Source organism: Hyla sarda, chromosome 7 (genome assembly GCF_029499605.1).
Source record: "Hyla sarda isolate aHylSar1 chromosome 7, aHylSar1.hap1, whole genome shotgun sequence".
Classification (NCBI taxonomy): Eukaryota; Metazoa; Chordata; class Amphibia; order Anura; family Hylidae; genus Hyla; species Hyla sarda.
The window spans coordinates 186,849,849-186,877,077 of NC_079195.1; the positions used below are offsets into that span (position 1 = coordinate 186,849,849).

A 27,229-nucleotide genomic window follows, 5' to 3' on the forward strand; every position below is an offset into this window, starting at 1 on the left:
AATTTGCTGCATCTCAAACTTGCAGCGTGAGACTCGCTGTAAACCCGCCCATGTGAATGTACCCTGTGCAAACCTGTTGCAAAACTACAACTCCCAGCATACCCTTTGGCTGTCCGTGCATGCTGGGAGTTGTAGTTTTGCAACATCTGGAGGGCCGCAGTTTGGGGACCACTGTGCAGTAGTCTTCAATCTGTGCTATTCCAGATGTTGCAAAACTACAACACCCAGCATGCCCAGACAGTCGTGGAATGCTGGGAGTTGTAGTTTTGTAACATCTGGCCCTTAAGATGTTGCTGAACTACAACTTCCAGCATGCCTGGGCAGTCTGGGCATGCTTGGAGTTGAAGTTTTGCAACATCTGGAGGGCTACAGTTTGGACACCACTACTTAGCGGTCTCCCAACTATTCCCCTCCAGTTGTTGCAAAACTACAACTCCCAGCATGCCCTTCGGCTGTCTGGGCGTGTTGGAGTTGTAGTTTTGCAACAACTGGAGGCACACTGGTTGGGAAACATTGTTTCCTAACTCAGTGTTACCCAACCGATGTGCCTCCAGCTGGCTGGGAGTTGTAGTTTGGCAACATCTGAAGGGCCAGTTGTTACAGAACTACAACTCCCAGCATGCCTGGACTGTCTGGGCATGCTGAGAGTTGTAGTTTTGCAACATCTGGAAGAGCATAGATTGGAGACCACTGCACAGTGGTCTCCAAACTGTGGCCCTCCAGATGTTGCAAAACTACAACTCCCAGCATGCCCAGACAGCCAAACTCCTAGAAGCAGCAGTGAATATCACTTTATGGTGATGCTACTGCTTCCACTAGCCTGCCGCCGCTGTCTTCTAGACTTGCCTGTTGCCGCAGCCTCCACGTGTGCCTGCTGCCGATCCCCGATCCTTACTGCCGCGCCGTCCCGATGGTCCCTCCGCAGGTATATGCCGCTGCCCCCCACTGCTCCGGGATTCTCTTCCTCCGCTCTGCCTGAATTCTAAGGGTGGGCAGAGAAGGGGGTTCTGAACTTTAAACCCCCAGTCAGCGATCACTGTGATCACAGTGATCGCTGACCAGGACCATCCACAGATGGTCCTGGGGGGCTTGCAGAAGTTGTCTTCCACTGGTGACAGCAGGACTTCTGCCAGTTAATCCGTGCGATGCTGCGCATCACCGGGTTATCTGCATGACATATATAAATGTCATGATGCGCGAACTACCTGCACATCATGACATTTATATATGTCGTTCTGCGGGAACGGGCTAATTAGATGAACTAGGCGGCCGCGAGGCCCTTTTTAGCGCGAGGCCTTAGGTGGCCGCCTAAATCGCCTAATTAGAGAGCCGCCCCAGGGGAAATGCTTTTATGCTGTCTTGTGGCAGGACTCATGCCTCATCAGAACACACCTGTAATATTTTACATATTTTCCTGAGACATAACTGCATGCCAGGTTTTGCAGCAATCTGACATTTTGGTCCTTCTGGCTCTAGGTGAGGTAGGCGCTGGCCTAAAGTGTCCATCTGATAAGGGCTACACTCACTCTGCACCCCCATATCACCCTCCATCTGTCTACCCATCCATATTACCCTGCATCTGTCTGCACCCCATATAATCCTCTGCCATCTATTTGTACCCTCATATCTCCCTCCCCTGTCTGAACATCCATATCACCCTCCATTTGTCTGCACCCCCATATCACCCCCCAGTCTGCACCCTCATATCACCCCCCAGTCTGCACCCTCATATCACCCCCCAGTCTGCACCCTCATATCACCCTCCCCAGTCTGCACCCTCATATCACCCTCCCCTGTCTGCACCCTCATGTCACCCTCCCCTGTCTGCACCCTCATATCACCCTCCCCTGTCTGCACCCTCATGTCACCCTCCAATGTCTGCACTCTCATGTCACCCCCCAGTCTGCACCCTCATATCACCCCCCAGTCTGCACCCTCATATCACCCTCCCCAGTCTGCACCCTCATATCACCCTCCCCTGTCTGCACCCTCATGTCACCCTCCCCTGTCTGCACCCTCATATCACCCTCCCCTGTCTGCACCCTCATGTCACCCTCCCCTGTCTGCACCCTCATGTCACCCTCCCCTGTCTGCACCCTCATGTCACCCTCCCCTGTCTGCACCCTCATGTCACCCTCCCCTGTCTGCACCCTCATATCACCTTCCCCTGTCTGCACCCTCGAATCACCCTATAATTGTCTGCACTCTCATGTCACCCTCCCCTGTCTGCACCCTCCTATCATCCTCCATTTGTCTGCACCCTAATATCACACTTCCCTGTCTGCACCCCCATATAATCCTCCATCTGTCTGCACCTTCAAATCACCCTCCATTTGTCTGAGCCCCTATATAACCTGTTAGTAAGGTTCCCTGTGTGTCAGTAAGATCCTTCCTCTGTCAGTAAGCCCACATGTGTGTCAGTGTGATCCTCTGTCTGTCAGTAAGGCCTTATGTATGTCAGTAAGATCCTCTCCCTGTCAGTAAGGCCCTCTCTGTTTCAGTAAGATCCTCTGCTTATCAGTAAGGCCCTTTTTGTGTCAGTAAGATCCTCTGCCTGTCAGTATGTCCCTCTATGTGTCAGTAAGATCCTCTCCCTGTCAGAAAAGCCTTCTCTGTGTCAGTTAGATCCTCCACCTGTCAGTATGTACCTCTATGTGTCAGTAATATCCTCCACCTGTCAGGAAGCCCACCTGTGTGTCAGTAAGATCCTCCACCTGTCAGGAAGCCCACCTGTGTGTCAGTAAGATCCTCCACCTGTCAGTAAGCCCATCTGTGTGTCAGTAAGATCCTCCACCTGTCAGTAAGACTTTCTCTGTGTCAGTAAGATCCTCTCACTGTCAGAAAAGCCTTCTCTGTGTCAGTAAAATCCTCCACCTGTCAGTAAGACTTTCTCTGTGTCAGTAAGATCCTCTCCCTGTCAGAAAAGCCTTCTCTGTGTCAGTAAGATCCTCTCCCTGTCAGTAAGACTTTCTCTGTGTCAGTAAGATCCTCTCCCTGTCAGAAAAGCCTTCTCTGTGTCAGTAAGATCCTCCGCTGACAGTAAGATTCTCCTGTGTAAACCACATAGTAAACCTTAGATAATGTTGGAGGAACACTTTCCAAACACTAACGCTTTCTCGGGGAAACATTGGTGAACCTGGGTGGTGGAGGACCTTAGAAAGGACCCATTTTTGCCCTCGCTATAATCTCTCTCTGGTTGGAATTCTGCATTCATTATATGAGACCTAGTGAAGAAGATTGTTCAGCAAAGTCAATTGTAAATCTGTCTACATCTTATATAGAACATCTCATTCTCCCATAACTAAGACTGGACACCCACAAATTTCTATGATAAAAAACATTTATGGTGCTCGGCTTAAAAATAAGGTCCCAGTGGTGGTGAAGCCGTATGATGTCCTATATACTGCTTTTTGGATTTAGCAAAACCTGTGCAGAGGAAAAGTTGACCAGTTGACCATAGCAACCAATCAGATGGCTTATTTTCCTTTTCATAGGCCATTTAAAAAAATGTAAGAAGCAATGTGATTGGTTGCTATGGGCAACTGGTCAACTTTTCCTCTTGACAGGTTTTGATAAATCTCCTCCTATGGACATAATCTAATGTATCTGAGTGATGACACTTATTGAATGTAGCAGAACATTACAGGCCATTACAAGGCTTTATTATTTCTGCCATTAGCAGCAAGTACATGGTCTGGTTTATTCCAGCCTCCTTATTCTAACCTTCCAGCAGAGTTTATGGGCACCACTGCCAACCTATACAACACATAAAAGTCACATCACCTGCCCCATCTACTAATAATAAAGCACTACAAGAACCAGCCATGAATATCTCCATTCTTCTGGACCCTAGGCTATCACCCATGATGCCTATATCACAGTGTATATGGATCCACAGGTCCCTGGACCACTGGTAGCAGGTGCCACCTGATGTTTTGATGACATCACGTCACCTGGACAACGGCTGTTGTTGTTGTTTACCCACAACTGTCAGTTGGACCGAGCGGACGGACGTCTACAGGATCCCAAAGATGGCGGCTACTGGAAGAAGAGGAGATGGCGAGAAGGAGAGAGGAGAGAAGAGGGAAGAGGAGAGCGGAGGAAAGAGGAAGAGGGAAGAGGAAAGCGAGGAGGTGAAGGAGAGCGGAAAGAAGAGGAAGGAGGAAGAGGTGAGCGAGGAGGTGAAGAAGAGGAAGAGAGAAGAGGAAAGCGAGGAGGTGAAGGAGAGCAGAGAGAAGAGGAAGGAGGAAGATGTGAGCGAGGAGGTGAAGAAGAGGAAGAGAGAAGAGGAAAGCGAGGAGGTGGAGAAGACAGGAGAGAAGAGGAAGGAGGAAGAGGTGAGCGAGGAGGTGAAGAAGAGGAAGAGAGAAGAGGAAAGCGAGGATGTGGAGAAGAGGAGAGGAGAAGATGCCAGATTATTGGAGGATGAGGAGCCAAGACCAGGCACCAGCCAGGACCCCGGAACATCAAGCTCCTACCCCAAATTTAACATCTATCACCTCACTGTCCATCAGGTATTGGGTAGGGGCAGCTTTGGAGTGGTAAGTTTATTTATGTTTTTTTTTTTTGTTAAATGGACAGTCAATGTGGTTTTTCCCATTGATATTCTGCAGCTAATTGTAAGTCTAGAAAATAACCAGCCCCATCTTCACTAATATATATAACATATCTGCAGCACTAGAGACCTCCAGAAATATTTATGTCCCTATTTATATCCCATTTCAGTAGATTTAGGCAGTTGTTATACACAGCTGTTTGATCCTACCCACCATGCTGCAGCATAGTGTCAGAGTCTTGGCAATCTTCTTATAGCGTAGGCCATCTTAATGTAGAGCAACAATGTGGGGCCATGTTGAACTTCCAGTGACCAGTATTAGAGTGTGAGAGCGATTTAGGACATTGCTCCCCATTCACACCTGAGACATGTAACCAGGGCTGCCATCAGAAATTTTGGGGCCCATTACGCAGCTTAATTCCAGGCCCCCCCCCCCAGTGTGTTGACCCCGAGCCCGCCCCAGGGCCAACCCTCAACCCATTTTTTTTTCCTAATGATATATTTCTAATTACTTTATAGAAGATTGTAGTGCAGTAATACACTGTGCTGCAAAGTCATTTTACTGCGCCACACTCTGCTGTAATCTAATATACCCTATTCTGAATACTGTGAAACTTTCTGTGTACTTTCTCCAGCACAATGTCCACCTCTATATAGTTGTAGACCCCCTCTCTGCCCCCACATATATATATACACATAAATATATATATATACATATATATATAGTTGTACACCTCCTCTGTGCCTCCATATATAGTTGTACACCCATCTTTGCTCCATATATAGTTATAGGCCAATTTTGTGCCCCCATATATAGTTGTAGGCCCCTGTGCTCCATATATAATTGTAGGTCCCACGTGCCTCCAATATACATGATTGTAGACCCCTTTTGTGCCCCTGTGTGTAATAATAGGCCCCCCTTTGAGCTCCCACAGTTATAAGCCCCACCTTTCAGCTCCCACAGTTAGTTATAGGCCCACCCTTTCAGCACCCTCAATTAAATATAGGCCCCACCTTTCAGCCCCCACAGTTAAATATAGACCCCCCCCTTTCAGCCCCCACAGTTAAATATAGACCCCCCCTTTCAGCCCCCACAGTTAAATATAGGCCCCCCCTTTCAGCCCCCACAGTTAAATATAGACCCCCCTTTCAGCCCCCACAGTTAAATATAGGCCCCCATTTTAGCCCCCACAGTTAAATATAGCCCCACCTTTCAACCCCCACAGTTAAATATAGGCCCCCCTTTCAGCCCCACAGTTAAATATAGCCCCCCCCTTCCAGCCCCCATTTAAATATAGCCCCCCCCTTTCAGCCCCACAGCTAAGTATAGGCCCCCCTTTCAGCCCCCAGTTAAATATAGGCCCCCCTTTCAGCCCCCACCATTAAATATAGGCCCCCCTTTCAGCCCCCACCATTAAATATAGGCCCCCCTTTCAGCCCCCACAGTTAAATATAGGCCCCTTTTCAGGCCCCACAGTTAAATATAGGCCCCCCTTTCAGCCCCCAGTTAAATATAGCCCCCCTTTCAGCCCCCTCAGTTAAATATTGCCCCCCCCCCTTTCAGCCCCACAGTTAAATATAGGCCTCCCCCCCTTTCAGCCCCCATTTAAATATAGCCCCCCCCCCTTTCAGCCCCACAGCTAAGTATAGGCCCCCCTTTCAGCCCCCAGTTAAATATAGGCCCCCCTTTCAGCCCCCAGTTAATTATAGGCCCCCCTTTCAGCCCCCAGTTAACTATAGGCCCCCGCCTTTCAGCCCCCACAGTTAAATATAGGCCCCCCTTTCAGACCCCAGTTAAATATAGGCCCCCCTTTCAGCCCCCACAGTTAAATATAGGCCCCCCCTTTCAGCCCCCACAGTTAAATATAGGCCCCTTTTCAGGCCCCACAGTTAAATATAGGCACCCCCTTTCAGCCCCCAGTTAAATATAGCCCCCCCCCCCTTTCAGCCCCCTCAGTAAAATATAGCCCCCCCCCTTTCAGCCCCCAGTTAAATATAGGCCCCCCTTTCAGCCCCCAGTTAAATATAGGCCCCCCTTTCAGCCCCCAGTTAAATATAGTTGCACCCTTTCAGCCCCCTCAGTTAAATACAGGCCCCCCTTTCAGTCCCCAGTTAAATATAGGCCCCCCTTTCAGCCCCCAGTTAAATATAGGCCCCCCTTTCAGCTCCCACAGTTAAATATAGGCCCCCCCTTTCAGCCCCCTCAGTTAAATATAGGCCCCCCTTTAAGCCCCCTCAGTTAAATATAGCCCCCCCCCTTTCAGCACCCTCAGTTAAATATAGGCCCCCCTTTCAGCCCCCACAGTTGCTATAGGCCCCCCTTTGTGCCCCAACAAGTACTTATAGGCCCCATGTACCCCCACAGACATACTGCCTACAGACATTCACGGTAAATGGCTGGAGGCAGTATGTCTGTGCTCTGACCAGACTGGAGAAGCCCCCAGACTGGAGGAGCAGTGGTCGGAGCATTGAAGGCAGCCTGCTGTGGTTACCTTCCTGGCCCGATGTCAGCCACGCGTCTTCCAGGCAGCTCCTCCGCTCCAGTTCTTCTTCGGGGCGCGGCTTTCCTCTGACTTCCGGTCCGGCTTGCCGCGTCATAGCGCACCGAACGTGCCTACGCGCGGTACGATCGTTGCGCTAGTACCTCCCGACGGCCACTGCATTTTTTTTTTTTTTTTTTTTAAGTGGCAGTGGCCTCCGAGGTATGTGCGGCAGGGACAGGGCCCGGGAAAGAGGGTAACTGACTGACTGATTGTACAGAGTACGGTCAGTCAGTCAGTGGAAAATGGCAGGCCCCCAGCGGTCAGTGAGTGACAGTCACTCACTGACTGACTAGGAGTAAAAACTAAAAAAAATGTTGGGCCCGGCCCCCCTCGGGTCCGGCCCCTTACGGGAGTACCGGCTGTACCCCCCTGATGGCGGCCCTGCATGTAACACTAATGAGTCCCAATTACTTATTGGGCCCAATTTGAACATTTCTACTTAGGGTTGTACTCACTTTTTTTTGCCAAGGTTAAGATATTAATGGCTTTATGATGAGTTATTTGGGTGGGGGAGGGGGGACACAATATTAAACACTGTTACACTTTACATTGTAGAAGAGTTTCATTTCTTCTGTGTTGTCACATGAAAAGATAAAATAAAATATTAAAAAACATGTGAAGGTTGTACTCACTTATGTCAGATACTGTAAATGTTATAACTGTAGTAATCTTTTTTTAAGCCATTTATCTATTTTTTGCACTGACACTTGACTGAACATATATGTATTTCTCATGTGTTGAACATACAATGTCACCATGATGAATTGTCTTTATACATTTATGATGAATATGCACGTTATACGTGTTATACTTGATATTACTTTATTTGGTAATTACGTGTCTGGGTAAATATAGACCCTTAGTGATGTGTGTGAACATGCTTGAAAAAAGCTTCAACAAGAAGCAGAAATGTGGCAGTGATTTAACTATTATATGGAGAGCTGCAATATTTTTTTTATATACTATATACCCATACATACAGACACTGTGATCTGTAGTTTTTGCCGGTACCACTTGTGCATTGTATTGATTGTTTGATTACTTTTTATGTGTTGATGTGACAACAATTGGCAATTTTTTTTTTGCATTCACATCATTGACAATGCAATATCAGGAATGTGAATCAAAGTGAAATAATTGCAGATTTTTGGTCACATCATATCTGAGAAACAATGGAATAAAAGTGATGAAAAAGTCATATATAAGCAAAAGTTATGTTACAGTGGTACTCCCGTGGAAAACTTCCTTTTTTTTTTTAAATCAACTAGTGCCAGAAATTAAACAGATTTGTAAATTACTTCTATTAAAAAATCTTAATCCTTCCAGTACTTTTTAGGGGCTGTATACTACAGAGGAAATGGTTTTCTTTTTGGATTTCTCTGATGTCATGACTACAGTGTTCTCTGCTGACCTCTGCTGTCCATTTTAGAAACTGTCCAGAGCAGCATATGTTTCCAATGGGGATTTGTTCTCTGAACAGTTCCAAAAATGGACAGCAGAGGTCAGCAGAGAGCACTTTGGTTGTGACAGAAGAGAAATCCAAATAGAAAAGCATTTCCTCTGTAGCATACAGCCCCTAAAAATTACTGAAAGGATTAAGATTTTTTAATAGAAGTAATTTACAAATCTGTTTAACTTTCTGGAACCAGTGGATGGATTTTAAAAAAAAAGTTTTCCATGGGAGTACCCCTTTATTAAAAACTACAGATAATGGTGCAAAAAATTCTCATACAGCACTGTATGCAGAAAAATAAGAAAGTTATAGGAGGTCAGAATAGGGAAATTTTAAACATACTTTGCCTTTTTTAAAAGAAGTGCAGTAATAGAAAAGAATGCAAACATGAGTATCATTTTAATTGTATTCATCCACATAATTAAAGGGGTACTCCTGTGCAAAACTTTTTTTTTTAAATCAACTGGTACCATAAAGTTAAACAGATTTATAAATTACTTCTATTAAAAAATCTTAATCTTTCCAGTACTTTTTAGGGTTTGTAAACCACAGAGGAAATGGTTTTCTTTTTGGAACACAGAGCTCTCTGCTGACATCATGACCACAGTGCTCTCTGCTGACATCTCTGTCCATTTTAGGAACTGTCCAGAGCAACACATGAGCAGAGAGCAGTGTGGTCACGATGTCAGCAGAGAGCTCTGTGTTCCAAAAAGAAAACCATTTCCTCTGTAGTATTCAGCAGCTAATATATACTGAAAGGATTAAGATTTTTTAATAAAAGTAATTTACAAATCTGTTTAACTTTCTGGCACCAGTTGATTTAAAAAAAAAAAAAAAAAAATTCCATGGGAGTACCCCTTTAAGAAAACATGTCAATTTCACTGTAAAATGCATTGCTTAAAAACAAAACCCCCCAAAATTTGCTAAATTGTGATTTTCTTTAATTTATTTTCTTTTCAATATTAAATTCAAATTTAAGGTGTCTTTATAAAGTACATTTTGTTGTGAAAAAACAAACATATGGGTCTGTGGATGGAAAAATAAGAGAATTATGGCTATTGAAAGGCGTAAACTAAAAAATGTGTAAACTAAAATTTGTTGTGTCCTCAAGGCCAAAATTAGCTGTGTCTCTAAAGGGGTATTCCAGAAATTATTTTTTATATGACATTTGACTATGCTACAGAGGCTGTAAAGTTAGTGTAGTTAATAATATAGTGTCTGTACCTGTGTGTGATGGTTTTCTCACAATTCTTATGTGATTTTCATCCCAATATTTACATTTAACAGCATACAAAATTACTGTTGTCTCAGATTTTTCCCAGGTTGCAATGCGGCCGAGCCCTGACTTACTAGTCAGCTGATGACAGGGAGCCTGTCTGCTTCAATGGGTGGAGCGATCGCTTGGTGGTAGAGAGATCAATCTGCAACTATTGCAACAGCTGTAGGCACCCTGATTGAAAACCACAGGTCTTTTGAATGAATTATGCTCATTTAGGTTTCAATGGGAGTGTGACTGATGTGTGGGAGGGAGGAAAATGGAATTATGGGATTTGTATGCAAAGAAGTAAACTAAAAAAGGAAATACTAGTTCACAAAAAGCTAGCCACAGCGTTATGGTAATCTCACGCCATTTAGCCCCAAGACAAGCGCAGATCCTTCCTAAGCATGTCCATTAATGTCTGCCAGGTATGTACTGAAATCACCTTATGGTGGATAACCCATTAAAGGGGTTAAATGACCAGCATCAAAGTGATCTCCATTGTCGGCCATTACTGGCTGGTGTTTCTGTAGGTTGAGTCAGCACCGCCAGGTATTTGGCACTAGAGAGACAGGATTCCTCTATTGCCCCCCCCCCCCCCCCCCAGTAAGTTAAAAAGTATGAATTGAGAGATTGCACAACCCTCCCCCCCCCCTCTAACCTGGGGTGGACCACTCCCCCGCTGCCCCCCTGCCTGAGAGTTATAGGAGTGTGATTACAGCTACCACACTCCTATCACACTCAGCCAATGCAGCTCTGGAGGTGTCTACAGTATAAGACATATTCTAACAGCAGAAAAGTAACTGCAGCTCTGGAAGTGACAGGAGGATAAGACATGATGTGACAGCAGAATAGTGACAGCAGCTCTGAAGGTGACTGGAGGATAAGTCAAAATATAACAGCAGAATACTGACTGCAACTCTGGAGTTGACTGGAGTATAAGACATGATGTGAGAGCGGAATAGTGGCTGCAGCTCTAGAGGTGAAAGGAGCTTAAGACATGATGTAACAGCAGAATAGTGGTTGCAGCTCTGGAGGCAACTTGAGGATGCGACATGATGTAATAGTAGAAAAGTAAGTACAGCTTTGGCAGTAACAGGAGGACGAGATATGGTGTAACAAAAAAATAGTGTCTACCATGCTGTGCCTGTATTTATCTGAATAAAGCTTGAAGTTTTTTTACCTGCTACCGTGGTGCCGGATACTTCTATTGCTGTCCATGTCTGTGGAGGGGAACGCTACCCGACAGTCCAGGCACAGGAGCGGAGGAAAGGATCAGAGCAGTCAAGCACATTTTATTAACAGCAAAAAAGTGAGTACACACACCTTGTCTCTGTCTTCTTCCTCTGTGAACGTGAATCAGGTACCTGTTATAGAGCCAAAAGAAAGAAAAGTGATATCTTGCTCAGTACCTAATCCTGATCCTGTACATATAAATTTTTATGTGTCTAGGACCTGTATATCCCTAACAAATAGCATTTATATCTTGGTCACTTGCTTTGTCTTCTTGCCTTGCGGAGGGGGTGTGTCCATCTCTTTCCCTCACTGAGTCTGGGAGCAGCCTGGCAGTCTGCAGATCTTTCTAAATTAGTGCAAGGATTTTAGTGATAAAAGCACAGTAGTTTTTATGCATACATTTTATATCTGTCATTAGTAAAGATGGATGCTAATCCAGCTTTACTAGGAACAGATAGAAAATGTGTGTCATTCAGCTTTAACAGACTCCTGAATGTCTGTTCAGCTTCTTTGTCATTCAGGAGTCAGAGAAAGCTTTGGCTGTTCAAGCATGCTGGGAGTTGTAGTTTTGCAATAGCTTGAGCTGCAGTGTTTGTAAAGCACTGTGTTAGAACAGTGTTGCCTTTAGCTGTTGCAAAACTACAACTCCCAGCATGCCCACGCATCCTTTGTCTGTAGTTTTGCAAGAGATGGAGACACACAGCTGGAGAATACCCAGATCTAACACAGAGTTTTACAAAGATTGTAACTCCAGCTGTTGCAAAACTACAACTCCCATCATGGTAGTTGTAGTTTAGGAATAGCTGAAGGCTGCAGTGGTGATCTCCTATACTGGATACCAACACACTTTATGGCCTGTATCCAGTATGCTGCAAAATACAGAGTAGTCTGTCTGCGTAAAGACTGATGACCCCTAGTGGCGGCTATTTTCATTTTTCCTTTTTTAGTAAAAAATTTTTTTTTTATAAATGTGTATTTAAAAAAGTCATCTTATCAGTAGTACTGCAAAATATAAAAAGTTTTTCAACATGACAGTGTCTCTTTAAGCATGCTCCTATCGGTGAAGGGGAGGAGTTCCTGCACGGAATAAAGATATGTGGTGGCACCCTGCCTCCGCCCTACATGCCCCTAGGCATTATGTCCCCCCTTGCTATCCTCCTGCACTGGCTCTTAGAAGATCAGGGAGAATGCAAGCTGGAGCTCTCTATATAATACATACAGACCTTCAGCTTGCATGCTCCCCGAGAAGCAGCAAGACCTACGGTGGCCGGGCCCTCCGTGCCTGACCTGTCACACGCCCCTGCTACAGAGAAGCTGTCATCTGGCCAATTGTATTCCATCATAGCTGTAGTCACTTGTAAGTTCTGCAGGGATCATGGGTGAAACAACAACTCCCAGCATAACCTTATTACTGCTAAGATTTTACTGGGAGCTATAGTATCACATGGTACAAACTTATTGAGCAATTGCCCCTTACTTGGCATCACAACAGGCTAAAAAAATTACTTAGGGGGGCATTATAGGGTGACACCATTTTCTACCACAACGGGTGACATTAACCTTAGCAACACCACTGGTGCTCTGTAATAGCTAGAGGCAAAGAGCTCGCTGTTACTGCGCTCCTCTGTGTGTGCCGCTGTGTCAGTCAATGGGAGGTCAGCAGAGAAAGGTGTTGGCGGCCCTCTGATACTCGGGCACATTATAAAGAATTTATTCTCTATTGGCTATAAAACAATGAAATATACACAGAAACATATGAGTGGAATAAGCTTTTTAACCCCTACTGCAATGTGTTGCCAGTTTAACATGTATAAAAGATGTGATAGATGCCCATTAAAAGGATATGATAGATGCCCATTACAAGGATGTGACAGATGCCCATTACAAGGATGTGATAGATGCCCATTACAAGGATATGATAGATGCCCATTACAAGGATGTGATAGATGCCCATTACAAGGATATGATAGATGCCCATTACAAGGATGTGATAGATGCCCATTACAAGGATGTGATAGATGCCCATTACAAGGATGTGATAGATGCCCATTAAAAGGATGTGATAGATGCCCATTAAAAGGATATGATAGATGCCCATTACAAGGATGTGATAGATGCCCATTACAAGGATGTGATAGATGCCCATTACAAGGATGTGATAGATGCCCATTACAAGGATGTGATAGATGCCCATTACAAGGATGTGATAGATGCCCATTACAAGGATGTGATAGATGCCCATTACAAGGATGTGATAGATGCCCATTACAAGGATGTGATAGATGCCCATTACAAGGATGTGATAGATGCCCATTACAAGGATGTGATAGATGCCCATTACAAGGATGTGATAGATGCCCATTAAAAGGATATGATAGATGCCCATTACAAGGATGTGATAGATGCCCATTACAAGGATGTGATAGATGCCCATTACAAGGATGTGATAGATGCCCATTACAAGGATGTGATAGATGCCCATTACAAGGATGTGATAGATGCCCATTACAAGGATGTGATAGATGCCCATTACAAGGATGTGATAGATGCCCATTACAAGGATGTGATAGATGCCCATTACAAGGATGTGATAGATGCCCATTACAAGGATGTGATAGATGCCCATTAAAAGGATATGATAGATGCCCATTACAAGGATGTGATAGATGCCCATTACAAGGATGTGATAGATGCCCATTACAAGGATGTGATAGATGCCCATTACAAGGATGTGATAGATGCCCATTACAGGTCGGGTTATGAGGAAGGGATAGGAGGACGGGATAGGAGGTCGGGATAGGAGGTCGGGATAGGAGGTCGGGATAGGAGGTCGGGATATGGCATCAATATATGAGGACGGGATATGAAGTCAAAAGCTTCCTCCTTTGTTTATTTTCCTCCCCAACAAGGATTAGGAAGGAAAAACTGGGCAATGCTGGGTACTCAGCTAGTATATATATATTTATTTATTTTAATGTTAAAATGGAATAGCTAGAGTAAAAAATTAAAATAAAAAAAAAACACGCCTGCAAAAACAATGTTAAAACTCACATGGCTTTTTTTTGTGTTTTTTCACTCCCACACTATGGAGAAAAACACAGCGATTTTCCCAAAAAAACGCCATAGTCTCATAAGGTCACTTCTAGGAATCACCCAATGAGCCGAAAAAAGCTGAAAAAAACGCCAAAAGGATAAAAAAAACACCAATTAGAAAAACAAAAAAAGTGGATATGGCATTTTGTAGTTCCTTATTGACTTGCAGCTAACATTTGCCCACGCTGTGCAGTAGAATGGGTGTTTTTTTGGGCCTTTTATTTTTTTTTTCCAACTACATCCCTATTACATCTCATATGTACCATGGCATGGAAATAACAATGACCATCACCCCACAGTCCCTAACTGGTTGGCTCTAGCTATACCTCTAGTTATACCTAGTTATAACAAGTTGGCTCTAGTTATATCTATGGGATATTGTCAAAAGGAAATATTTCCCATAGTCTTCCACTATTTACTATTGCTCCCTTTGCTTTCTTTCAGGTGGGCCTGGCATCAGTCCCCGGCCGAAACAACTACGTGGCCATCAAGGGAATCACCAAGACAGGGGACAATGCAGCGACCCTGCAGAGAGAGAGACGGATCCTCATGCTGGCCCGAGACTGCCCGTTCCTGTGTCACCTGTATGCTGCACAGCAGTCTCAGGACCATGCATTCTTCATCACCGAGTACCTGTCCGGCGGCAGCCTGGAGGCTTTACTCAGAATGTGCAGCTGTCTGAACACCGACATAGTAAGATTCTACACAGCAGAGATTGCATGCGGCCTCCAGTTCCTTCACGGACATAACATCGTCCACCGGTAAGTCTAACTTCCCCACACCTGTCTCCTTGTCATGTTGTAAATAATGCACCCAACTTTCCCAGAATCCTGAATTTTGTTAGGCTTTGTGGTGGTACAGTTCATGACCCCTTCACCATTGTCGATCTTTAAAGATTTCCTGTGATGTCCCAGCACCAAAAGCTGTCCTGTGGGCTGCGGATCTCCTTGGGCATGCATTTTTCACTGTGTATTATGTAATGTATGTACTGTATCTTTAACCCCTTCCCGCAGAATCACGTCTATAGACGTCATTCAGTTAACCCCGTGATGCGCAGCATCGCACGGGTTAACTGGCAGAAGTCCCGCTGTTTCAAGCAGGGGACAACTTCTGCAACACCCTCCAGGACCATCTGTTGATGGTCCTGGTCAGCGATCACTGTGATTGGTCCCTGTGGACTAATCACAGTGAATGAGCTGACTGGGGGTAAAGTTCATTCCCTTACGTCCTAACCAGTAGCACAGATGGGGTATTCCACCCCCCGCGAACTGGTAGGACAGATGGAAGTTTTATTGAACCTAATTAAACAATCAGTAAGACACACCCACAACCCCCTGTATAAGTAAGAGGGTCATCCTCTGCCTCATTGTGTTTTTTTCTGTCCTCCCGGACAGTGGGACAGATGGTGACCCCCTTACTCCTGTTGGAGGGGGGGGTTTCTCTTACTTGCAGTTCTGGGCTTAGTTTGCGAGCCCATCTGCTCCTATCCTCGGAGCCGCGACTCCAATCGCGGCCCCGGCCGGAAGTGCGTCAGCGGCGTCTGACGTCAATTCCTGTTTCTCTCTTTCGCTCCCGGCTCGGTTTTTTGCGCCGTTTTTGCCAATAATGCGGCGAAACCGAGCGAGGAGCCTCTTCTATAACCCTCTAACTAATAGGGTTCCTTTCCTCCTGTTTTTTGTAAGACAGGATTTCTCTTCTGCAACTCCGCCTTGTGGGCGGAGTCTTGTTTTGGCGCCAGCCAGGAGGATATTTAAACTCCCCCTAGGCTGCCATTCAGCCTCCTAGAGCGCAGAGCTGTTGGTACTTCCACAGTCCTGTCTTTTTGAGTCTTAGTAGTGCATCCTTGCGGATTCTACTTTTCCCTATCTCTTACCTGGTCTCTTGCTGAGAACTTGGGTATTTTTATTATATTTTAGCTAGCCGCAATTTTTTCTTGCCGCTACATTATCTAATCACTCCTCTCATATTTACCTAGATATGTCGACCGAGGGCTCAGGGGATCGTGAAGGCTTGGCAAAAAGATCCGCCAAGCGCAAGCACCTCTCTTGCCATGACTGCAATACTCCCCTGGAGGATAATTATGAATTTTCCAGGTGCCCTCCTTGTAGGGCTAAGTCTCTACCTTCCCATCAGACTGAACCTACAGTCCAGGATATGTATGTGTGGGTCTCCTCTAACATGTCGGCTATGCAAGCCTCTATTGAGGAGCTGAAACACGTTGTCTCTCAGAAACGCGCCAGACCTTCTTCACCTCCCAGAATGGAGATGTCTGTGGATCAGGAGAGAGAAGATTCCAAGTCCTCCTCTTCGGATGAGGAGGTCACTGCATCTTATTTTTTTCCGCTGGGAAAGACCCAGCGTCTTCTGAGATCCATCCGGTCGGGGGACCAGGATGTTGATCCCGGGGAAGCCTCTACCTCCGCCTCTAAGGGACCTAGGGTCTTTAAAGCGGATGATACCCTTCTGTCCGTGCTTAGAACGGAATGGAAAAAACCAGAAAAGGGTCCGGTCTTAACTAAAAGATTTAAGACCATGTTTCCTATACAGGAATCTCAGCTTTCTTCCTGGGGCCCTGTCCCTAAGGTTGACATGGCAGTTGCCAAACTGTCCAAGAGGACAGTGGTCCCTGCCGAGGATGGGTCTTCCTTGCAGGATCCAATGGATCGGAAGGCTGACTGTGCCATGAGGCGCTCCTACTCCACTGCTTCTGCGTCTGCATCAGTGGCGATAGCTTGCTCTGAGGTAGCAAACTTTTTGAAGACCCGTCTTTCTAACATCCAGTCGGATTTGGACCAGGGGGTTCCTAGAGATGAAATTCTTTCATCCTTCAAGACGTCCAATCTGGCCGTTGATTTTTTGTGCGATGCTTCCACCCAGCATCTTAAATTGGCCTCCAAGTCTATGGCCCTGGCTTCCGCTGGACGACGTCCTCTATGGTTAAAACCTTGGAAGGTTGACAACTCTTCCAAGAACACCTTATGTGCTATGCCTTACGAACCCGGCATTCTTTTCGGAGCTGAGCTGGACCGCATTATGGAGGGACTTTCTGACAAGAAAGGCAAGTCCCTTCCTTATTCCTCCTTTCGTGGTCGAGGCCGGCGTTCTGGGGGCGGATCAGCCCCCCAGGCTAAGCCTCAGAGAGAATGGGGTAATCAACGCCGGGGCGGAAAACGCTCCCGTGGCTCCAAAGACAACAGAAAGCTCTGACTGCGGGCTTCTACGAAGCTCTGGGTTCCTTGCCGAGGTGACCTTTCCAGTTTCCCATCCTGCCCCCCAGATTCCAGTTGGTGGTCGTCTTCACCACTTTTCAAGCGCCTGGTCCCTCCACATTCAGGATCCTTGGGTCCTGAGATTAATCTCGGATGGTTATTCGATAGACCTCGAATCAATTCCCCCATCCAATTATGTGGAGACAAGAGTTTTTTCACCAATAAAACAGGGGGCGCTAGAAACCTACATTCTGGAATACATCCAGAAGAATGCCTTAGAGGAAGTTCCTCTTTCAGAACGGGGGTCAGGAATTTATTCTCCAGTCTTCCTAGTTCCCAAGGTAACAGGAGACTGGCGGATGATTATAGATCTGAGATATCTCAATCAGTATGTGAAGCACAAACGCTTTCGTATGGAAACTATTCAATCTGTGGTCAACCTCATCTCGCCAGGGGATTACCTGGCTACTCTGGATCTAATGGATGCTTACCTTAATATTCCTATTCATCCGGTATCCAGAAAGTATCTAAGGATCGCAGTTCAGGTAGGGGGAGTTCTAAAACACCTCCAGTTTGTAGCCCTCCCGTTTGGAATTTCTTCGGCCCCACACACATTTACCAAAGTGGTGGTAGCGGTAGTCGCTGCTCTAAGGCTCCAGGGGCTCAGCATCGTTCCCTACCTAGACGATTGGCTCCTCAGAGCTCCTTCTTCTGCGATCCTGTCCCAACATCTGCAACTAGCAGTATCCTTCCTTCACCAGTTAGGGTGGATAGTCAATTGGGCCAAATCCAATTTCCTCCCTACTACCTCAGTGAGGTTTCTCGGCTTCATAGTCGACTCAATCTCCATGACACTCTACCTCTCTCCCGAGAGGAAATCTCGGGTGCAGGAATTGGCCCTTTTTCTCTCTGTACCCCGGAGAGTTTCCATTCGCACTCTCATGCGGATGTTGGGACTTATGTCCGCTACCGTGGATGCGGTTCCTTGGGCTCTTTGGCATCTACGCCCTCTTCAATCAGAGGTGCTCGCCACTTGGAATCTCAGGCCCTCGGGCCTAAACAAGTGCCACTCCCTGTCTTATCGAGTCAGGTCCTCTCTCAGATGGTGGTCTCACCTCGAGGACGGCAAGTCAATGATCCAACCCCCTTGGATCATACTTACTAGCGACGCGTCCCTTGTAGGTTGGGGAGCGCATCTCTTGGATCTGTTAGTGCGGGGATCTTGGTCTCCTCAGGAGAGAGGGTTAACCTCCAATCTCCTCGAGATTCGAGCCATCAGATTAGCACTCCTCCACTTTGCTTCTCTTCTTCAAGGGAAAGCAGTAAAGATCCAATCAGACAGCATGACGGCTGTATTGTACATCAACAAGCAGGGAGGCACTCGATCACAAAGCCTCCTCAGAGAGGTGGGTCTGATCTTGGATTGGGCAGAGAGGAACCTAACCCACCTGTCGGCAGTTCACATTCGGGGATCTCTCAATGTGATCGCCGACCGCCTAAGCAGAGGACTTTCAACTGGAGAATGGTCTCTCCATCCAGAGATGTTCAAACAAATAATACTCAGGTGGGGTATGCCAGAAATAGATCTTATGGCAACAAGGTTCAACACCAAAGTGGTGAGATTTTGTTCCCTGTACAGGGAAGACAACCTAGTAGCAATCGATGCTCTCTCAATCCCATGGAGGTTCAGGCTGGCCTACATCTTCCCTCCAATTTCCTTGATCCCAAGGGTATTGATGAAAATCAGGCAGGACCAAGCCTCTGTCATAGCCATAATTCCATTTTGGCCCAAGAGAGCTTGGTTTACCCAACTCTTGCAAATGAGTCGGGGACAATTCTGGAGGCTTCCCCCAGAGCAAGCACTAGTGTCGGGGGACACTCACAGCTGCTCAAATCTTCAAATGTTCAACCTGACAGCCTGGAGGTTGATCAGTCCCTTCCACATCTAGAAGGGCTTTCTAGTGCGGTCTTGAATACCCTCTCGCATTCCAGAGCGGAGTCCACTAACAGAGCCTATAAAAGAATTTGGACAACTTTTCAGTCTTGGTGCTCCAAGAAACAACTACCTGGACAGAATCCAGCTGTTGCCACAATCCTCAACTTTCTCCAGGAGGGATTAGACAAGAATCTATCTCCTTCCACACTCAGAGTTCAGGTATCAGCCATCTCTGCCTTTCTCAATAAACCATTGTCTCAAGACCCACTAGTCAAAATATTCTTGAGGGGATCCTCAAGGTTAAAACCTACAATTATACAACCTGTCCCAGCATGGGACTTATCGACGGTGCTCAAGGGGTTAGCATCTCCCCCCTTTGAGCCCTTGGAGGAGGTGGACATGAAGTTTGTTACCATTAAAATAACTTTTTTACTGGCAATCACTTCAGCCAAAAGGATTGGGGAACTTCAAGCGCTCTCGGCACTTGAACCATATACTAAATTTTTGCCGGATCGAGTGTTACTCAGATTCATGCCATCCTTTATACCTAAGGTTCCATCATTCCAAAATATAAATCAAGTTATATCCCTGCCAGTATTTTCTCCTCCTCCATCCTCCAATGAAGATAGTGCTCTTCATTGCCTAGATATCTCGAGATGTCTCCAGATCTATATAAGAAGATCTTTGGAGTTTCGGAAGGATGAAAATCTGCTAATTCTCTTTTCAGGACCCAAGAGAGGTCTTAAAGCTTCAAAGCCCTCCATCAGTAGATGGGTAAAAGATGCCATTCGTATTGCCATGGTATCCCAAGGTAAGGAGCCTCCTGAGTTTGTAAAAGCTCATTCCACCAGGTCTGTATCTACCTCCTTTGCGGAAAGGAGTCTTGTTCCCTTGGAACATATATGCAAAGCTGCTTCCTGGAGTTCACTCTCCACATTTATCACCCACTACAGACTTGACAGTAGATTGGCCGATTTTTCCTCATTTGGACGGACAGTATTATCTGCCGTCAGGCATGAGAGCCCTCCCTCATAGGGTTTCTGCTTGCCATTTCCCCATCTGTGCTACTGGTTAGGACGTAAGGGAATCGTTAATTTCTAACGATAATTTGTTTTCCCTTAGTCCTAACAGTAGCACAACTTTCCCTCCCTAGTTAAATTATTTTCTTCTATTATTTACCTTTAGTTCTTCTTGTTACTACACAATGAGGCAGAGGATGACCCTCTTACTTATACAGGGGGTTGTGGGTGTGTCTTACTGATTGTTTAATTAGGTTCAATAAAACTTCCATCTGTCCTACCAGTTCGCGGGGGGTGGAATATCCCATCTGTGCTACTGTTAGGACTAAGGGAAAACAAATTATCGTTAGAAATTAACGATTTCCCCTGCTCTGCCCGCCACTAGAAGTCTGAGCAGAGCAGGGGAAGAAGATGCCGAGAGCTGCTGTGGAGACAGCAGCACTTATCAAGTACCGGCGCGGCAGTGGGGACCGGCGGCAGGCTCTCAACAGCTGGAGGCACACGGGTTGGCGGCGGGTAAGTGGAGGAAGCGGCGGGCGGCATCTGCATCAGAGGCAGCAGTAAAGCTCTTCACTGCTGCTTCTGGTAGTTTAGAAAACTACAACACCCAGCATGCCTTTTGGCTGTCTGGGCATGCTGGGTGTTGTAGTTTTGCAACATCTGGAGGGCCGCAGTTTGGATCAATCTGTGCTCTTCCAGATGTTGCAAAACTACAACTCCCAGCATGCCCAGACAGTCCAGGCATGCTGGGAGTTGTAGTTCTGTAACATCTGGCCCTTCAGATGTTGCCGAACTACAACTCCCAGCATGCCTGGGCATGCTGAGAGTTGTCATTTTGCAAAATCTGGAGGGCTACTGTTTGGACACCACTACACAGTGGTCTCCAAACTGTTCTCCTCCAGATGTTGCAAAACTACAACACCCAGCATGCCCTTTGGCTGTCCGTGCATGCTGGGAGTTGTAGTTTTGCAACAACTGGAGGCACACTGGTTGGGAAACATTGTCTGTTTCCTAACTCAGTGTTTCCCAACCTTTGTGCCTCCAGCTGTTGCAAAACTATAACTCCCAGAATGCACTGAAAAACCATACATGCTGGGAGTTGTAGTTTTGCAACAGCTGGAGGCACACGGGTTGGGAAACACTGAGTTAAGTAACAAACTTTTAGTGTTTTGCAACCAGTGTACCTCCAGCTGTTGCATAACTACAACCCCCATGCACGCACAGCCAAAGGTTATGCTGGGAGTTGTAGTTTTGCCTTCCCCACAGGGGGATTTACAGTGAGTTTCTCGCTGCAAGTTTGAAATGCAGCTAATTTTCCGCTGTAGCTCAAAACTCGCTGTAAACCCGCCTGTGCGAATGTACCCTAAAAACACTACACAACACTAACACAAAATAAAGAGTAAAACACTACATATACACCCCTTTACACTGTCCCCCCCCTCGCCCCTCCCCAATAGAAATGAAAAACATCAGGTATGGCACTGTTTTCAAAACTGAGCCTCCAGCTGTTACAAAACAACAACTCCCAGTATTGCGGGACAGCCATTGACTGTCCAGGCATGCTGGGAGTTTTGCAACAGCTGGAGACACCCTGTTTGGGAAACACTGCCTTAGAATACCCCTATGTCCACCCCTATACAAATCCTTAATTTAGGCCTCAGATAGGCATGGCACTCTGTCACTTCGGAGCACTGTCGTATTTCAAGGAAACCGTTTAGGGCCACATATGGGGTATTTCCGTAATCGGGAGAAATTGTCTAACAATTTTTCGGGGGGCTTTTTCTCCTTTTACCCCCTATGAAAAGGTAAAGTTGGGGTCTACTCCAGCATGTTATTGTAAAAAATAAAAAAATAAAATGTTACACTAACATGCTGGTGTTGCCCCATACTTTTTTATTTTCACAAAAGGTAAAAGGAAAAAAAGAGCCCAAAGTTTTTAATGCAATTTTTCCTGAGTACGGAAATACCCCATATGTGGGAGTAAAATGCTCTGCGTGCGCACAACAGGGCTTAGGAATGAGAGCACCATGTACATTTGAGGTGATTTGCACAGGGGTGGCTGATCGTTACAGCGGTTCTGACATAAAAAAAAAAAAACCTACATGTGACCCCATAGTGAGCCTTAACACCCCACACCTGTTTGAAGAATTTTCATTGAAAATGAAAAATTTGTGTTTTTTCACTAAAATGCTGGTGTTATCCCAAATTTTTCATTTTCTCAAGGTGTAATAGTAAAAAAGCCCCCCAAAATTTTTATATAAATGCCCTATAAGTGGACGTAAAGTGCTCTGCAGGCTAACTACAATGCTCAGAAGAGAAGGAGCACCATTGGGATTTTGTAGAAAGAATTTGGCTGGAATTGAAGGCCATGTGCGTTTACAAAGCCTCCATGGTGCCAGAACAGTGGACCCCTCCCCCCACATTTGACCCCATTTTGAAGATTACAGCCCTCACGTAATGTAATAATGGGTGCTGTGAACATTTACTCCCCACAGGCGTTTGACCTGTTTTGTGCACAGTCATCCATGAAAATGAAAAATTTGATTTTTCATTTGCACAGCCCACTGTTCCAAAAGTCTGTCAAACACCAGTGGGGTATAAATGCTCACTGCACCCCTTATTACATTTGGTTAGGGGTTTAGTTTCCAAAATGAGGTCACGTGTGGGGGGGTTTCTGCTGTTCTGGCACCATGGGAGCTTTGTAAACGCACATGGCACCCGACTTCCATTCCAAACAAATTCTCTCCACAAAAGCTTTTTTTTTCTGAGCATTATAGTTCGCCTGCAGAGCACTTTACGACCATATATGGGGTATTTCCACACGAGGTTACAAATTTTGGGGGGCATTTTTTCCTATAACCTCTTGTAAAAATATTGAATTTGGGGGAAAAAAACTGAATTTTAGTGAAAAAAAAATGTTTTTCATTTACACATCCGAGTTTAACGAAAAGTTGTCAAACACCTGTGGGGTGTTAAGGCTCACTGTACCCCTTGTTACGTTCCTTGAGGGATGTAGTTTCCAAAATGGTATGCCATGTGTTTTTTTTTTTTTTGCTGTCCTTGCACCAAAGGGGCTTCCTAAATGGGACATGCCCCCCAAAAACCATTTCATCAAAATTTGCTTTCCAAAAGCTAAATGTGACTCCTTCTCCTCTGAGCATTGTAGTTCGCACACAGAGCGTTTGACGTCCACACATGGGGTATTACCATACTCAGAAGAGATGGGGTTACAAATTTTGGGTGTCATTTTTCCTATTACCCCTTGTAAAAATTTAAAATATGGGGGGAAAACCAGCATTTTAGTGGGAAAAAAAATTCATTTACACATACAACTTTAACAGAAAGTCGTCAAACACCTGTGGGGTGTTAAAGCTCACTGTACCACTTGAGGGGTGTAGATTCCAAAATAGTAAGCTATGTGTTTTTTTTTGTTTTTTTTTTGCTGTTATGGAACGATAGGGGCTTCTTAAATGCGACATGCCCCATAAAAACCATTTCAGCAAAATTCACTCTCCAAAATCCCAATGTCGCTCCTTCCCTTTTGAGCCCTCTAGTGCACCTACAGAACACTTGACATACACATATGAGGTATTTCCTTACTTGAGAGAAATTGGGTTACACATTTTGGGTGGCATTTTCTCCTTCTAGCCTTTATAAAAATGCAAATACTGGGTCTACAGGCACATGTTATTGTAAAAAATAGAGATTTAGAATGTTCTCCTTCACTTTGCTGCTATTCCCTTGAGAAAGTCCAGGCTGACGAAACGTACGTTGGGGCGGTGGTGACAGGTCTCCATTATGGGTAAGTGAGTACCAGCTTTGTTAGTGTTATTACTTTCATGCACTGTTAGTGTCCATTCCAGCTATCCTAAGTGGGTAGCTGGACATTATATTAGTAAAGGTTATATACCCCTTTTCTTGTCCTATTGGACATTATTATTGGACACCCATTACTGCTGCTGTAGATCTCACTGTTTATATACTTCATATGAGCTTGATTATACTAATCATACCTGTCTTACCACCTTCTTTTCGGATTGATTATCTGTTTACAATCATTGACCTTGTATAATGTTAATATTTAGTAGTCATATTTGTGATTTTAAAGAGTATTAATAAAATTATTTTAGTTTTATCAGTAGTCATGGCTCTAGTGTTTCTCTATAAGTATATAAAATTTATTTTCAGAGCTATACTGTAGCATTGGTTTATAGACCCGCAGCGAGTTTTAGATATGGTTTATACACCAGTAGTTTCAATGTACATTATACTACAACGCTGCTATTTCTTGTTGCTAATTATTCCTGTGAAATACCTAAAGAGTTAACAAACCTTTTGAATGTCATTTTGAATACTTTGAGGGGTGCAGTTTTTATAATAGGGTCATTTATGGGATATTTCTAATATGAAGACCCCTCAAATACACTTCAAAACAGAACTGTTCCCTGAAAAATTCTGATTTTGAAAATTTTGTGAAAAATAGGAAAATTACTGCTGAACTTTGAAGCCCTCTGATGTCTTCCAAAAGTAAAAACCTGTCAACTTTATGATGCAAATATAAAGTAGACATATTGTATATGTGAATCAATATATAATTTATTTGGAATATCCATTTTCCTTACAAGCAGAGAGTTTCAAATTCAGAAAAATGCTAAATTTGTTAATTTTTCATAAAATTTAGCAATTTTTAACCAAGAAATGATGCAAGCATTGACAAAAATTTACAACTAAGATAAAGTAGAATATGTCATGAAAAAATAAACTCGGAATCAAATTCATAAGTAAAAGAATCCCAGAGTTATTAATGCTTAAAGTGACAGTGGCCAGATTTGCAAAAAATTCTCTGGTCCATAAGGCCAAAATGACCCCGGTCAGCCCCGCCATTCTGCAAGTGTTCCCCCATACAGCATAGTCAGCCCCACCATTCTGCAAGTGTTCCCCCATACAGCGGAAGCCCCGCCATTCTGCAAGTGTTCCCCTGTACAGCAGAGTCAGCCCCACCATTCTGCAAGTTTTCCCCCATACAGTGGAGTCAGCCCCGCCAATCTGCAAGGGTTCCCTGTACAGAGGAGTCAGCCCCACCATTCTGCAAGTGTTCCCCCATACAGCAGAGTCAGCCCCACCATTCTGCAAGTGTTCCCCCGTACAGTGGTGAGTCAAGCTCTGGCGGTGATAGTACTTGGACCTTGTGAGAACCCTAGCCAGAGTGGGAAACCTTTCAGTCTCTAATCTCTAGTCAGTATTATTCAAGTGGATGAAAAGCACCATAAGTCCTAGCAAGGCAACAGGGCTCCCAAGGGTTACACTGCATCCCTTGTACTCTTCATACTGTGTGTTGTACTATCTACACCTGCTCAGTAAAAGACAGTTATCCGTAACCCGACGTCAGTGTGTTTCTTACTTCCATTGTCTGGCCCCGGAGAAGCTGATAAGAATTCCTTGCACCCCTGTGGCACCACATTACCATTGTCTTTTATTTATAACTCTTTTTTCTTCTTTCATTGCAGAGATATCAAGCCAGATAATATCATGCTGGATAGAGATGGACACATCCGCATCATAGACCTCGGAGTTGCCCAAGATGGCGTCAATTCTTCCAACAAGATCAAAGGAGTGACGGGCACGTTACCATACATGGCCCCAGAGGTGCTCCAGAGGAAGATGTACTATGCAGCAGTTGACTGGTGGAGCCTGGGGATTGTTGTATCCCGGATGTCAGCAGGACGTTCCCCATTTTACTTTGGCTGCAACAGAGAAATGGCTCGCGATTCCATCACCAGAGAGAAGCCTAATATTCCATCTTGGCTCCCTGCTGACCTGAAGCATCTGATCAAGAAACTGCTGCGTAAGAATCCTGAGAAGCGGCTGGGTGTGAACAGGAACATCAGAGACCATCCATTCTTCACCACCATCAACTGGGAGGAACTGGAGCAGAAGAGAGCACAGCCGCCATTTACACCATTCAAGCCAGCTCTGAAGAAGGGAGACCTGCCGTGGCCAGAGGAAGAGACAGCCCTTCACCCCTTGGAAGGATTCTCTTTCATTGCTCCAAGCTGGGCCTGTTAACATCAGCCCATGGCCATGGCCCAGAGCTCTGTGCCCCCTGACCCGTGCCTCTGCTGCTGTATTAGACCTCGGCTTGTCTATAACATCCTCTCTATACCATCTGAACGCTGCAGATTTCCATCAAGTTGTTACCCTGGATCTTAGCTCCACATCCTCCACAGCCTCTGAAGACCCTCTGTACCCCAGAAGCGGCCTGTGCTTGTAACATCTCAGCACAGACCTGGTAAGTATCTCACATCATCACACATACATTGGGATCACACACACATACAGGTAGATAGAAATATACACACAGGTACATACATAGATAGTATAGACACATACACACAGACACACACAACAGATAGCGGTAGATATCGGCTTTGATCCTGGGACTTGTTCCGATCGCCATATTTGGGGTCAGGAAGGAATTTTTCTCCTTTGAGGACAATTGGCTCATTCTTTAAGGGGGTTTTTGCCTTCCTTGGGATCATTCCAGCCATAAATAGGTAACATAACATAATGTACAAAAAATAAGTGAATAATAATAATAAAAAAAGTATTATATATGAATATATAAAAAAAAAAATACATAATAGTTTACCATACTAGATAGGTCATGTACTGGCTTTTGATCCTGGGACTTGTTCCGATTGCCATATTTGGGGTCAGGAAGGAATTTTCCCCCCTTACATAAGGATAATTGGCTCTTTCCTCAAGGGGGTTTTCGCCTTCCTTTGGATCAACACAGTATATAAAAAAGCTTTGCTTTTACATTTATACATTACACATAGCAAAATAAAACATAACACACATTTCTAAAATTTGCAGAATCCCAGTATCCCCTTCCTGTAACTATATAAACGAAATAAAATGTCCTTT

General features: G+C 45.1%; 1 protein-coding gene across 2 annotated transcripts; it reads left to right on the plus strand.

Moving 5' to 3' along the window:
• Nucleotides 1-3,628: 3,628 nt before the first annotated feature.
• On the plus strand, nt 3,629-27,229 carry LOC130282906 (protein kinase C delta type-like). Of its 2 annotated transcripts, XM_056531856.1 has the most exons (4): nt 3,629-4,541; nt 10,984-11,121; nt 14,583-14,899; nt 25,810-27,229. In XM_056531856.1, the coding sequence occupies exons 1-4, from the start codon at nt 3,939-3,941 to the stop codon at nt 26,366-26,368; spliced, it is 1,617 nt and encodes a 538-aa protein (XP_056387831.1). In that variant the 5' UTR covers nt 3,629-3,938; the 3' UTR covers nt 26,369-27,229. The 2 variants fall into 2 exon arrangements, with proteins under 2 accessions (XP_056387831.1, XP_056387832.1); XM_056531857.1 differs by lacking the exon at nt 10,984-11,121 and having other exon boundaries at nt 3,631-4,541.

What these genes read in the sequence shown, in the direction of transcription:
- LOC130282906 (XM_056531856.1), top strand. Translation starts at nt 3,939, where the DNA reads ATGACATCACGTCACCTGGACAACGGCTGTTGTTGTTGTTTACCCACA. An exon ending in ATTTTATTAACAGCAAAAAA is followed by an intron (nt 11,122 to 14,582) that starts GTGAGTACACAC and finishes GCTTTCTTTCAG; the next exon opens with GTGGGCCTGGCATCAGTCCC. An exon ending in GGACATAACATCGTCCACCG is followed by an intron (nt 14,900 to 25,809) that starts GTAAGTCTAACT and finishes CTTTCATTGCAG; the next exon opens with AGATATCAAGCCAGATAATA.